This window comes from Micropterus dolomieu, linkage group LG02, assembly GCF_021292245.1.
Source record: "Micropterus dolomieu isolate WLL.071019.BEF.003 ecotype Adirondacks linkage group LG02, ASM2129224v1, whole genome shotgun sequence".
NCBI lineage: Eukaryota > Metazoa > Chordata > Actinopteri > Centrarchiformes > Centrarchidae > Micropterus > Micropterus dolomieu.
The window spans coordinates 8,106,764-8,121,397 of record NC_060151.1 but is presented as its reverse complement, the minus strand read 5'-3'; the positions used below and the strand labels follow the sequence as shown (position 1 = coordinate 8,121,397).

The following is a 14,634-nucleotide window of genomic DNA, read 5'->3' as shown; positions in this document are numbered from 1 at the left end:
CACGTGGTCACACTGCTCCCAGCTAAGTGGCAACTTGAGCGAAATGACTATTTACTGTGTGACTATTAATTAATTTCATATTTTACTTGGGCAGTTGTTTTCTTAAATAAGTAAAGTGTTCGCTTTCAGTTTTAATGAGCATTGGGCGGGAAACCTGGTCGCTGCTGCACCACACCAACATGGGAGCCAACAACAGAGTAATGCAGTTTATGTAATGCAAACAAGATAATAAAACATTGAGTCTCTCTACTGTCCTGCACATGTCAAGATTACCCACTCAGCTGCTCACATCACACAGACTAGCAGGTGGGAGAGGTTGTAATAAAAGTAAAATGTTAGGGATATTTCTGGAGATTGTCGTTTCAGATGCAACATAACAAGTTAAGCTATAACTAGCAATGCATCAGAAGTCATGTTTTGCATGTAAAAGATTCTGCAAAGTAGCAGCTGTCAAATGCAAACAAGACTGCCGTGTTTGGTGCAGGCTATTATATGGTGTAAATATCCATTTAGACCGAATTAATACTAGAGGGTTCATGCAATAACCATTAAAATTAATCAGCAACAGTATTTATTTGATACAATAATAAAGATATGGATAACTTGTAAATTCAGGTTAATTAATTTCTAGCTTTCCCTCCCCATCAGCTGCCAGTCCTTGATTATTTTACTGACCGGTTAGATGACACTGACACAGCTACACGTTTGATTTACATCATATTTTCCCACGTTGTATGAATTGTATTTGAGTATAAATTATTCTGCAAGAGGGTACTATGTGTAAGTTGTCGTGGCCGAGTGGTTAAGGCGATGGACTAGAAATCCATTGGGGTCTCCCCGCGCAGGTTCGAATCCTGCCGACAACGTCTCTATAGTATTTTTACTCAGATAATGTCTTTGAACCATATTATTGTACATATCATCACCATACAAATCAATGACATCGGTGGGCGACATGTTGTGTTCAGGCTAACAAAGCAACACTGGATAAGCTCGATCACTGGACTCACCACTAAAATGGTTTAAAGTAATGAAACAGCGCCCCCTACTGCTCGGCATTGCGAAGTAGTCTAAAACTCAGATATTTAACTGAGTGAAGACGAAGCTTTACTAATTCAACAAGACAAAGACAAATAGATAAATAGCTGGCTATATGACTAATTTATAGACTTATAGTGTCACGATTGGGTAAATATGATAGATTTAATTGATTTCTAGAAGTATATCATGTATTGTAAAATCTACGTGGCTTTGCTGCAAAAAGTTTGTAAAGAACTATCTGAAGTCATTCCTCTCCACCACTGAATTGTAATGTGCAAGGGCGTCACTTTGTGTTGAAAAGTGGTGGGGACACAGGGGCTCAGATTAGGGGAGTGATGATACACGTGGGTCACAGACATGGCGATGCACAAGAACAAGACAAGAAGATTTTTAACACTATTTTGAAGAAACATGAAATACTGAAATATATGAGCGGGGTCTGGTTGTCCTCCCCCAGAAAAATTGGAGCATTGAACACTTAATTTCCTGCATTCTGGAGACATTTTATGCTCCAATTTAAGGTGGAAATATCTATATTTATATAGGAAAAGGAAATAAAGGAAACAAAACAAAAACTTCAGCTGGCAGGTGACCATTCATAGATATAACAATATAATGCGGTAATCAGTTGCAATTTTTGGAAAATGCACATTGGTGTCCTCTATATTTAAACTGCATGGCATGTTTTCTTGTTGTGCAAATAAACCTTTCTCAAAGCATTTTCATTTGTTATCTGACATTTCTTGGTGCAAGCAATTTTTCAGAACATTTTTGCAAATGCTTTCAAAAAGTAATGGGGACGAAATCAGCCATTTAAAAATGTCTCCAGTGTAAATGACACCTATGGTCATGTGGTGTTTGCCCACATGTTAGGTCTCTCATTCAGCATGTTCATCTGCGATGATTATAATTAAAAACTACAGAAAGTTGAAGTCCTCTATATGTTTTTCTAGGTAGTATGGTGATCAGCCAGCAGGTGGCAGTAAAATGCCATACATGACTGAATAAAAAGTGTGCACCATCTCAGTATACCAAGTCAGCTTTCTTGGTGAAAAAAAGTTTCTACATTTGTCAGCTGCTGTGTTTTAATGCTACAGAGTGGAATGACTTAACAGGATGAGCTCTCCTCCCACACGTCACCTCTCAGTGCCGTGTACCTGTCTGAACGTTAGGTATTTACGAGACATTTGGCAGCAGGAATAAGAGATGGGCAGGGTTACAAAGAACTAAGTGTTTCCAGTACAAAGGCTATTTGCATGATGAGTGGTTAAATGTAATGATGGAATATGAGGGATCATTCTTGAGGCTTGGGAGAGTTTAGGCCTTGAATGCAACGTTTGAATTGCAAATTGCCACCTAATGTGACCCTAAAAGCACCCACAAAACAGCCACAAAGGTCAAAATTGGAGCAGCAGTGCGTCAAAGTGTGTTTGAGCTCAACTCATCTACCTGTGTTTGCCAGTGGGAGTGGGGTGGAAAGTCTTCACATTTGCATGTCAGATAAATGAATGTGCTCATGCAGTTTAAAAAGTGATCTGATAACTGTATCACATATCAAACACCTACACAGGAACACAGATTCTTTTCATGGGTTCGTAATTCCATATATTACATAAGGGGTTGAGGGTTAAATTTCACCTCAGTGGAGGACTGCTGCCCACTCAGGCGACATCATTAACAACAGTAAACAAGAGAAAGCAGAGGGATGCAGTCAGAGGCCGGTGTTTAAAAATTTGGTTTGATTGATGCACAGTTTTAAAGAAGGTAGGCACATTTGTTAAATTAGTAAAAATGTGTAGACTCACATTTTTTAGCCTCTGAATATACTACTAATAAATACATGTTCTATTATGATATAATATCAATGAATAGCTGCTATTTGTAACTCCAAACAGCCTACAGCCATGGACATTATGAGACAACAGGCCCCTGGACACACACTACAAAAGAGCAAGACACCCACACTCAAAGAGACACAAAGTGACTACAAATGTATCTCTTTCTATTTGTTTCATGTCTCTTTGTAGTAATTTGCGTCTTTTTGTAGATGTTCTGCCGTTTTGTATCTTTTTGTAGTTGTTTTGCATCTTTCTGTAGCTGTTTTGCCTCTTTGTAGTCGTTATGTGTTTTTTGTAGTTGTTTTGCGTCTCTGATGTTGTTTTGCATCCCTTTGTAGTAATTGTGTATCTTTTTGTAGTTGTTTTGCTTCTCTTTGATATTGTTTTGTGTTGTTTTGTAGTTGTTTGATTGACATGATCAAACTTTCACTTCATACAGTTGGTTTGGTCCAGGGTCCCCTGGGCTTGTACCTGGTAGGCATGTTCAGTAAACTATCCGTGATACTAACAAGCAAACTACCTATTACCTTCAGTGGGGCTGTTTCCAGGGGCAGGGCTAGGGGGTTAGCCAGGGGTGGAATCTGATTTGCCTGAGCTGCCCTGGAAACAGTCATTGGTCTTTGTTGTCAGAGATAATGTCCCATGATGTACAGCAAACAGGGTTTTTTATTGCAGTGCCTACATCCTTCTGCAAATGCATTTTCCCAAACATGGTTTATTTATTACACCTACCAAATCCAGTCAAACAGTATCTCATTTTAAATGTGATGCTGAGGGACTGGCACAAACAGGTCCACAGTTCACACGCTGATAAAAATCTTCTCAACTCTGCACGACATGTCCTCCTCACTTGCAAATGATCTTAAAATGTCCACAGTGGAGAGCAGCGGGCTTTTAATGCTGGCACAGCTGTTATCGAGCAGCACCATATGACAAACGGTCCCTGGGGCAGAGTTCATGCTTAGACCTCACACGTTAGAAAAGCCTCTCACAATGACGAGACTTTATATTGTGTATAGTTTTATATACGTATATATATATATGGTGTCCATCAGAAATGTCTTATTCTCATTTAATAACTCATTCAATAACTGCCAGTGCCACCAGTGGTCAATGAAGACTGCAGCACAAACATGACCGGTAAATGTCATGAAGGTAAAAAGAAGAACTGGAGCAGCCGGATATCTTTCAAAACTAGAAAACATTCCAGATGAGAGGGCCAGAAAGAGGACAGCACTGATGTAACAGCGTCTGCTTAAGGCAGTCGGCGACAGAAATGAAGGCTGAGAGGCGCCAGACTGAAGAGAAGAGTGAAAGTGGTACTGGGAGTGCTAAAAGTCAAAATATGGAGCAGACAGTGCACCAGACCGTGGCTAATGTGATGTTATAAAGATCTCACTTGGCTGCAGCAGAGTGCTGCATGCAGAGCACCCTGGGCTTCCCTTCAAGAAATGAAATCATCAGCTTCCTCTTCACTGCGTATTCAGATTAACTGACACATTCAGATCATCTGCACTCCAAGAAAAAGACAGACACTTCGGACGCCTTTCATAATGAAATGTGTTGAGATGGTGTTTAACTAAACCCACTGACTGACTCACTGCCACTGTGTCTGGAGGGATGGCCTTTTGGTCGAACATGCTAATCCTGTAGTATGCATTTTCAAATTATGGATCATATACATAGATGATTTAATACACCACCAGCATAACACAGGCAATATCATTTAAATTTGTGCAGATGGGCAAGATCATCTAAAGGTTAAGATGTCAAAAAGGACTAATCTCTTTGATGACTGTGGATGCAGTTGCATGTTTTAGCCTCTTTATTACAAGTCAAATAAGCATGCTGTACTGTTTTGACTGTATTTTTTCCTGTTTCAGCAAGGAATATAAATAAATAAACCTGCAGTCTTCACAGTGATAATCATTATGGTTGGGTGTTATGCAAAGCTAAAGCAGGGATTTATCTGAAAAGATGTTCTTTTTGTTTCAGGTTTGAGGTAATGAATGCTGCTCTCAAATCCAGCTTTTCTGAGGTGCCCACAAACACAGGACACAGATGAAAAACAATTTGTTTTTTCAACTGCGTTAACAAGCAAACATAGTTCTGCCAAAAATCAAAAAAGCTCGCCTGATACTCAGTTGTGACGGATTACTCATAACAAGCAAGCTCCAAGTCTGCAAGCTGATTATCATACTGCACCGATGTGTCTGGAAACCACTGCTTCACACGTTTTTCCTCTTACAAATGAAAAGGTTGAGGTCATAAGCAACACAACGCTGCCTTGCCTTCATGCAGGGGTTTCACTCTTAGCTTACGTTAGCTCATATTAAATGCACATATTGAGGTTTAAAAGACAAAACTGAGGCTGTTGGCTGACAATGATACTATTACAGCACATCAGGCATAAGTAAGATAAAAACACAACATAGTAATTAGAAATTATCTCGTTTTTAGTACCCTCGATTCAGAGTTCAGAGAACAGTTTACTCCCTTTCGTGTTAAGATACTTAAAAAATGAACTCCTCGTATTCCCAAAATGTCAAACTTTTCCTTTAAATGTAAAATTTAAAATACACACATACTAAGAAACCAGCTGTTAAAGATGGCATAGCCTGGCACACGTACAAATCTATGCGTTTTGTCTCTTCTAAAATATACATCACAAAAAAAAAACCAAATTTTTTTAATAATTGCATTTTATTAATTGAAAAAAAAAAAAAACAACAACAAAAAATAAACAACAAACGAATGCAAATAAAAAAAGAGCAAAAACAAAACAGTATCATTAGGTAAGACAAGGCGAGAGACACTTAAATAAGAAGAGTTCCATGTTGGTGAGGATAAAGGTGGAGGCGGGGTGATGTGGGGGGTGGGGGTTCATTGTTGGATGGGACAGGTTGAGTTATGTACACTGTTTCTCACTGCAGGACTGGCAGGCCCCATATAGGGAGGGGGCTCAAAGTAGCAGGTCGGAGACACTGAAACACCAGAGAGAAAGGCACTATCCAGAGAGAACAAGAAAACAGAAACCAATAACACAAACACACACACAAATACACACGCACAGGACCAGGCCAGAAATCAAAATGTTTGACAAAAAAAGTGCTTGACCAGACGCCACATTGGGAAAGAAAAAACAAAAAAGGACAAAAAAACAACTTACATCATTTACGCTGATCTCTCTCTCTTTTAGCATAAAAGACAATCTCTCAGTTTTCTGAACTGGTTATCTGTGCCAGCTGCAGATCTGCACTGGTGATTACACAATGTGATTATCCAAACTCTGCCTCCTTGCTACGTGCAGGTATAACAAAGGAGGAGAGCGTCTGCGTATGCATGCATGTAATGAGTGTTTATGTGAATATGCATGTTCACTGCCTGTACATAATCCTCCATACATCGTTCTCTTTATGAATGAAAACATCACTATTTCAGCATGTCTTTAAAATCCCTTGCATGGTTGTGTAGTTCAGATCTCCGACCTTGCTTCCCTCATGTTAATGTCAATGGACTCAGTCAGCTACATTCACTGCCCAAGTAAAATGGCTGCAATAAATACATTGGCTTTGAAAAGGTGGCTGACCTTTACAACTGGGCTTCGTAATACAACAGCTCTTGCAGCATTCATGGCTCTACTTGCTGGTCAGCGTTAGCTTCCTGATTTGTTTCTTCACAGAGAGCTAACTTTACTTTCTTTGCATTATAGGCAAGACAAACCTATTCGAATCAAATTCATGCCCCCTTAAATATCATGCTGTATTATCCGGGAGAGCCCTCAGACAGATTCAGAAAAAAAAACAAAAAAACAAAAATAAAAAAATTGCCTGACAATTCAGCACATTCTAGAGCTACTAGGTCTTATCCAGACTAACAAAAGATTGAACATAATTTACAAATGGAAAAAAATACAATTTGTGATGAGAGGTAAAACAGACAAAAACACATACAAATATATAATATATATTCTTAAAAAATGGATTCTCTCTATAGTTGATTTATTTATACAGCCGATGGCTGATGTACAATGCTCACGTGCCAATGATCTCAGACATGGAAACTTGCTGTACTGTAGATTGCATTTTTTTTCTCTCTAGCTCGTCTTTTTTGTACATTTTTAAAACCATTTCTTCTTTTTTATTATTATTTAAAATTTTTTTTAAACAGAGTTAGGATTTATCGGTAGGCATTTCATTTAGGTGATTAAAACAACATGCGGCACAGAAAAACAAAACAAAACAAAAAACAGAGGAAAGGCAGAATGTTAAGAAGTTAAGGAGAAGACAGAAGCAGCTGTGCGAGCGGTAGAATCATTTGGTTATCTTCACGGTTGGTGCACTATTCTTTAGTTTCTCTGCGTTTAGATTTCCCTCAAAGACGGTTCAATCCTCATCGAGGCGTTCACTAGGGAGGTGAACATTCTCAGCACAAGAAAAAGTTTTTTTTCCAGATTTTGCTCCGCTGCCACCCACACAGCGACGCCTACGAAAGCACTACTCCTGTTTTAAACTCACTCTCTCTCTTTCGGTTGTATGCGCTCTTCCTGTCTGCTCCTGTTATCGTGGTATGGTGAAGAGGGGTGTAGGGGTGGTTGGTGGTTGGATGGGGGGGCTGATGAGATCAACGATGATGATGGTGGTGGTGGTGGTGGTGGTGGTGTTGATGGTTGCTGTTGTGGTGGCTGCTGTTGTTTACATGATCTGACTGTTTACATGTTCCGATTGACAGGCGTGACGTAGTTGCGAGGGAACATGCCCGTTTGGCCGTGACAGCCTCCTTTCCACCAGTTGGGGTCAGAGTTGTCCAGGACTTGGATGAAGTCGCCGCGTCGGAAACCCAGCTCGCCTTCCTCCTGGGGGTCGAAGTCAAAGAGCGCCTGCACGTATGTGGGATGCTGTGCAATCAGAAGAAGGAAACGGGTTGGCAAAGGTGTGAAATGATGATTAAAAACACTGAAACATTCACTGTGATTTCTGAGTTAGCAGCGTTCTTGGTCTCAGTAACCTTAGGTAGGGCATTCAAGAAGAGTACTGTAAAACTTCATTTAAAAGCCTGCCCCTTCTACTGGCCTGGTGTGGCTACACGTTTTGACAAATAAACGCTGGTATCGATTAGACGCCTGGTCTTGTTTTTATAGAAGTTCTTTGGATTTTTAAAACCTCAGAAAACCCACAGTGTCGCTCTCTTGAGCTACTTCTAACCTGCTTAGATCACACATACAAATATAAAATTTAAAACTTTTAGCAATACTCAATTTTCCACAGTTCAATTGTTAAGTTTATTTTACAGAAACAATTTACATTTACTGGTATAGTAAACGAGAGACAAAAAAAAGCTACATTTTTATAAAAAGTAAAATTCATACAGGTAAAAATAAACAATTTCATATTTGCCCATTTCCCCATCTTTGCTGAGCAAGGGTTCTGTGTGAAAGGGATTTATTATACAGACCTGTCCCAAATATAGGCAGGGTGAGTTCAGTGACTGAAGCAAATAAAAGCCTGCGCTATTAATCGAAGTTTTACGGTACAGCCAACTTTCATGTCATCACAAGATGTCCATTCCTTGATTGCAATTAATAAGTTGTAAGACAAAAAAACCTGCTGCCAAATATCTAAATCATGAGGATAAATGTTTTTTCAGTGGCTGCTCTCAAATCGTGAACATCCTCAACCTACAGGAATAAACAATAGTGCTGCACCCTGATACACTATATAATTATAACAAGAGGAGATAACACAACGCGGCGCCATCTCTCTGTCTCTCTCTCTCTCACAGGCTGCCTCTCTTTCCCCCCTCCTACTTATCTGTATATCACTGTCTCTTTCCCTCTAACTGTCTCCATCTCTTTATTTTTCTGTGTGGTTTTGGTCACACTTCCTCTCTTCTTTCCCCTGCAGCTGTCCCTCAGGTCTGCAGGCTACCCGCTTCACTCTAGCTAACTTCCTCCTCCCGCCGCTGTCCAGACTCACCCAAACAGCCACACATATTTGAATGAACATGTTCATCTGCATGTTTCTAACTGATAAGCTATTATATGTTTGTTTTTATAGGTTACACAAATAGCTCTTTAGCTAAGACTGGCTGTTGCCGTTTTTACTCTAGGTGCACTAATTTAGAAGTGCAACACCTACGTCAGGTTTCACTTTCCGGCTAACTTAAAAACTAAGCTGCTGTGGTCAGTCAGCCAGAGGATTTCTACTGGTGAGATTAATGAAAAAGATATTACCGCAATCCTCAGCCTACTGGCCCACAGTGTTAGCGTGAACCCATAGAAAATAACATTATGGGTTTGCATCACAGTCACTCAGACACGCAAGAGGAATGTGTTGTTTGCGGTTGTGTCTGTTGTGTTGTGACAAGACAGCTAAGTGCGGTGCAGCATTTTCAATAATCTTTCTCCAGAGTGAACCATCCGATTAAACAGGGGTGCATATATAATACAATTTTGTATATTCAAATGAATTCTCAGCAAAACACAGATGTTTTTACGCATCATCTACTGCCAAACCCTTTAACCCACAATATCACGGCAGGAATGTAATCTACATCTTTAAGTCAGTCACTCATGTCTGTGAGATGCAACATGTTGAGAGACAGTGTTGCGTATGTAAATTACTTTGCTGTAATTTGTAGAAAGCACAACCGGATGTTAAGTTACTTAATGATGTCTAATTGGGCAAATATCTACATGTTTCATTTTGAAAACATAGAGGGGGATTTTCATCCGTTTCTCCCTCAGCATAATTCAGTTTTACTAACTTACTTTTCTTGAACACAATCAGAAATCAGAGTTACTAATGACACTTTTCAGAGACTAGACATTTCTGCAAACAACATCGCTTCAGTTTGTCCAAATGTGGCTGTGCTGACGACAAAAATGCTCGTTCTGGTTCTGCAGCGTTAAGAACTTTCAGATAAGTGATCTAGATTTGAAGGAGGGGCAAATATCTATATGAGCATGTTTGATACTAGTACGTTTGAAAGGTACATTCAATTACATCCTCCTGTAAGAAATGTTAAAAAGAGACCATGTTGCAACACACTGCTACTCTTGGTCACAGTTAAGGATCTCAGTTCTTACCTGGGGGACCTGCTCTATGTCTCGCAGAAAGATCTGCTGATTGCGAGAGACTGAGGTGGAGCGGTGGTAGTCTACCAGCTCGTTGAGGGAATTAAACTTCACCACCCATAGGAAATACTTTCCAGCCCCATCCCGAAGAACCTTGAAGTGCTGGACGTCATTTCCAAACCTGCACAAGGTCACAAGGAGGAAAACTATGAGGAGGGGATCTTCAGCAATACTTAAATGCACAAAAAGATTCTGACAGCATCTAAAGTTGTTTTTGAAGGCAAAGCACAGACTTAAATCAATATAGAGGAACTCTAAGACTCACTCAGACATTAACCTCGCTTATCAAATACATAGGGCGTGTCTGCGACAGGCTGGTAAGTGTTAGTCAAATGAGTCAGTCACGCCAGTAACCGACTGACATTCAATACAGGCTGACTAAGCAGAATCAGGACAGTCCAGACGGTAAGTTAGATCCATATCTTAGCATCAACTTTACATGTAACCTGCTGTGAACTGATCTGAACTGTGTGCTTTGGGAAAATCAGAACAGAGAGAGAGACAGATAAGAGGAAATGAGCTCTGGACGTGTCAGCTAAAACAGCAAGTACTCCTGATGTCCAACACACATTACAAAGGATATTAAACACTCATTTCACCAGAGGGCAGCACTGAGACTTCACAAGAATGAGGAAGAGGTTGTCCTGATTACTCACTCATGTAAGTATGAAAATTTATGAACCTGATCAGTTGTGGGGAAACTGCACACTGATGTAAAGATAATGGGTTGAGCTGGGTTGTAACAAATGGTAAACTGTATTTAAAGAGAACAGCGTGAGTGTGAATCATGTGGCACACTGGCGCAGTGCTACTTACTTCACGGAGAGGGAGAAGTCTCCTGGCGCACTCTCGCTCTCTCGGATGAGGAAGGCCCCGTCGTGCCTCTGTTTGTTTAGCATCTCCTCTGCTTTGGCCCGGGGAATCTTCCCGAAGAACCACCTGGAGAAAACAGGTACAAGTGAGCATCGACTAGGCAGACCCAAAGCCTCCCTTTCTTCTTGCATAGACTGGATCTGTGAAGAGCAAGTGGTGGGGTACACCTTTGACAGTGTCTGTGTATCACAGAGCTAATGCACGTAAATATTCCAATTCACATCAATGAGAAAGTTAAAGTTTTTATTAAGCAAAACTTCAGGTCTGTGGACTCCCACAAACATCACACCTCCTGCTGGCTGACAAGTTTGAACTGCAGACACAACAGTGTGGAGACTGTGCCAACAACTGATGCACCAAGCTGCCCAGTGGTGACAGTACACATAAATACATGTAACTCAGAATTTACTCTAAGTGGCCTACAGGCCATACAGAGAGAGAGCCCTCTACCACTCACAAGAGAAACAATTCTGTACCAGGAAGTTAGGAAAAAGTTACACAAGCAGTGGCCAGTTCTGTGAAGGTGCATTCACTGTCCATCCATTTACCAGGAAGTCGATTAGTCATTATCCAACTATAGCAGCAAAGACAAAACAAAGAACAGACATTTTGTGTGATCGCAAACATCTGTGTTTCAAAGTCTCTAAATGGAGAAGCAGTGAAAATGACAGATTTTATTTGAGATTTAAAGTCAGCAAGTTATCAATCAACTTGTGACATACATTTATTTTTAGTTGGGCATTTGCAACTAATATATCACTGTGAGAAAGCCCTGACAGAGGAATTAAGTGAGAGCGACAAAGATGGATAGAGAGAGGGAGAGACAAATGCAAGGGGCAAAGCGAGTGAGAGCTCTTTACTTGTGTAAATAATTAAAAAGTACAGTCAGCCCAAAGATGACATCTTGGCGCCTTTACACGGAGGTGAAAATCAATAATGAAATGGCCAACTCTTGATCCGCTTTGTATCTGTGCGTGGCAGCCGGGCAAGCCTGCACACAGAGTCTCTTTCCCTGTTTGATAAAAGTGATAGCAGAGCAATTAGTGGAGCCAAGGAAACAACGGGAGGACAACGACCGGCAGTACTATCAGCAACCTACACCTCCGCCCCTGTGAGGGCTCGAAAGCATTCATGCTGCTCTACCTCTCAGACCATCTGACAAACTTAAGCATTAGCTACATAAACACAATTACTGTTGGGCAGGGGAAAGGATCTGCGTACAAACAGAAAGGACTCTGACTTAAAGCACACTATTGTGTGCTCTGCTGTGTAGCACAGCTGTGTGTGCATGTTTCTGCGGGTGCCTGGTGCTTTCCGATGGCACTTAGCTGTCACCACAATGACAGACAAAGGCAGCCACTTTATTTGCCCCGTCACCACCGTTGCTGTACTGGCACCTAACGAGGATTTTTGTATCAGTTAGTTTAAAAATTATTTTTCCCATTAGTCGATGAATCTAATGACTAATTTCTTCATTATTCTAAATATTTTTGTTATTCCTCTATTAATTTATCCAAAAGAAATATCAAAAACACATCTCATCATCCTAAAAAAGAGACATATGCACATTAGAATAGTGATAATAGTAATAAATAAAATTTTTCGTCATTAGACACGTCACTGCTGTGTCATGATAACAGTCCGATCAGAAAAATACTGGACCTCCAATTCAAAAGGATCGCTGTGACATGCAGATTAATTTAATCACCGTGCGGCAACCCTTCCCCTGAACTGTATTATTTTTGAAAGTATTACTTGACTTGGTCATGACATGGATTTATTTGCAGTATGATGATCACTGGCAAATGCATTTTTGCTTTAATGTGGGGCAAAGAAAATAACAAACGATTAGTGTAAGTCATTTTCTCACTCATACACGGCCGTTAAAGTAAACAGGAAATGTAAAACGTCCGTCCGTTAGAGGACACATGATGTAATGTTACGTTACCATGACAGCAGCAATGCAGAAATTACTGTTACCCCGGGGTCGATGAAGAAGCATTCAGAAAATCATTTGTGATTACTTCTAACAGAAACACCTTCCTCGTGTTGAGATCCGGATATTTTGAGCTTGTGTAGCGACACAAAGTAAACAGGATTTGCAGTGCCGTGTTGCTGTTGTGTTGACAAAGAACTCCGAGAAGCTTTCCCTTCACTTGTTTGTACGTAGCGGTCATGCAAAGCGGTTGTGTTGCTGTGACAAACCATTTCTAATTTGCATAGCTTACAGAGCACCATGTTGTTAGGTGTCTGTCTAAAATACTCCAAAACTCCAGATGTTGCAGGTTTTTCCAGTTTAGACCGAGTGCAGCACTTCATTGCGACACGCTAACGCACATTATGGTCATAGATGACGTTGGGTGTGCAGATGAATCGCACGTTTGTTTTCTTCAATCAAACAATTACAGTAAACCTACATTCTACACAGAAACAAGGTGCAAAACTATTTCATGGAAATCTAATTCCCATGCTCTGCACTATACTGGATCACAGTGTAGTGGGAACAATAGGGGAAAAGTTAAGGAAAATGTCATTAAAAACATCTGATGACGTCCTAGGATGTGGCAACACTTACACAACGTAACACATAATGGAGACATTATGAACAAGAACATGAGACATTAGACAACCTCTGTCAGCCTGTAGTCTGTGATTTGGGTTTCATCTGGGATCTAGTCTGGGAAATTTGGCCTGCTGGCTATTTCACAGTAAAAGCTGTATTATATTTACTTTAGTGTTGAGTATTAACAGCCCCCGCAGAATACTGCTCAATGTTCTTTTAAAACTCTGCTTCCGTGTTAACTTGCGCATGAGAAAGCAAACAAAACAATTAATCGGTCAACTTATGGAGAGCAAATACACAAAGCAGCGCTCCTTACAAAACAACCGAGCAGAGGAGACTAAGCATTTTACGTTAAATATTTTTTTTTAAATCATTTGTTCAACACAATGCCCTACTTCATTACAGAAGTGCCAAGCCAGTTCCTCTCTTGTGTAGAAATATCAGGTCCTGCACATACACAGCCTGCTAAACGGCACTCTGCTCTCTTTGATGTGGTCGGGATGAGTGGCAGGAAAAAAAAAAGATTCATCCTAACCCCCTGATGAGAAAGCAATAATAAAGTAATGAGCGGTTTGAGGGGTGAAATTTACCTCACAAATCTCATGGAATCTGATGAGAATATGGGCTGGAATATACTGACAAATAAATATTCAAACATGTCACATGGTCGATCAAATAAAAAAAATCCACAATTTTTACATATGTCTACATACTGCGAACGTTTAACAACTCAGTATTGATTTTGTGTGTTTACGTTTTGGATAATTAATTCAGGCTGAATAAAAGCATCTGATTTTTCTCATAATATTTATTAAGAATGATTATATTATTATTTTTTAATAATGAGATGATTAACTACCTTTGTGTATTTACTATATTTTTTGGCATAAAACACTGCACTAAATAAAAATCCTCCATCACTATGTCAACACTTGAGTACTGTTATGAATACAATGACGTCCTCCCCCCTTACACAGAAAAAAAAGGTGCATCTGATAGTAACCCAGTAATGATGCAATAAGGTCAATATTCAATTAAGCGTAAGAGGCCTCGAGCACATTAATAAACAGAGAGCTAATCTGGCACTGAACGCAGGTCCAGAGGTAATGTCCTCTAAGGATCCTGCCAAGTGTTCTCTGAAGTGGTTCAAAACACAAACAAACAAACCCCCCCCCCCCCCCCCC

At 40.1% G+C, this 14,634-nt stretch overlaps 1 protein-coding gene and 1 non-coding gene across 2 annotated transcripts in view; one reads left to right on the top strand and one right to left on the bottom strand.

Annotated features, from left to right (window-relative positions):
• Nucleotides 1-784: 784 nt before the first annotated feature.
• Nucleotides 785-866, top strand: trnas-aga. Its single transcript has one exon. It is a non-coding gene; the product is annotated as a tRNA-Ser (tRNA).
• Nucleotides 867-5,617: 4,751 nt separating this feature from the next.
• The window catches only part of grb2b (growth factor receptor-bound protein 2b), a 34,822-nt gene continuing 25,805 nt past the window's right edge, over nucleotides 5,618-14,634 (bottom strand). Inside the window, exons 4-6 of the mRNA XM_046072518.1 lie at nucleotides 10,831-10,953; nucleotides 9,967-10,135; nucleotides 5,618-7,776 (exon numbers count right to left, since the gene is read on the bottom strand). Of these exons, the coding sequence (XP_045928474.1) occupies nucleotides 7,591-7,776; nucleotides 9,967-10,135; nucleotides 10,831-10,953 (478 nt within the window). The 3' untranslated portion in view covers nucleotides 5,618-7,590. The remainder of the gene's footprint in view (nucleotides 7,777-9,966; nucleotides 10,136-10,830; nucleotides 10,954-14,634) is intronic.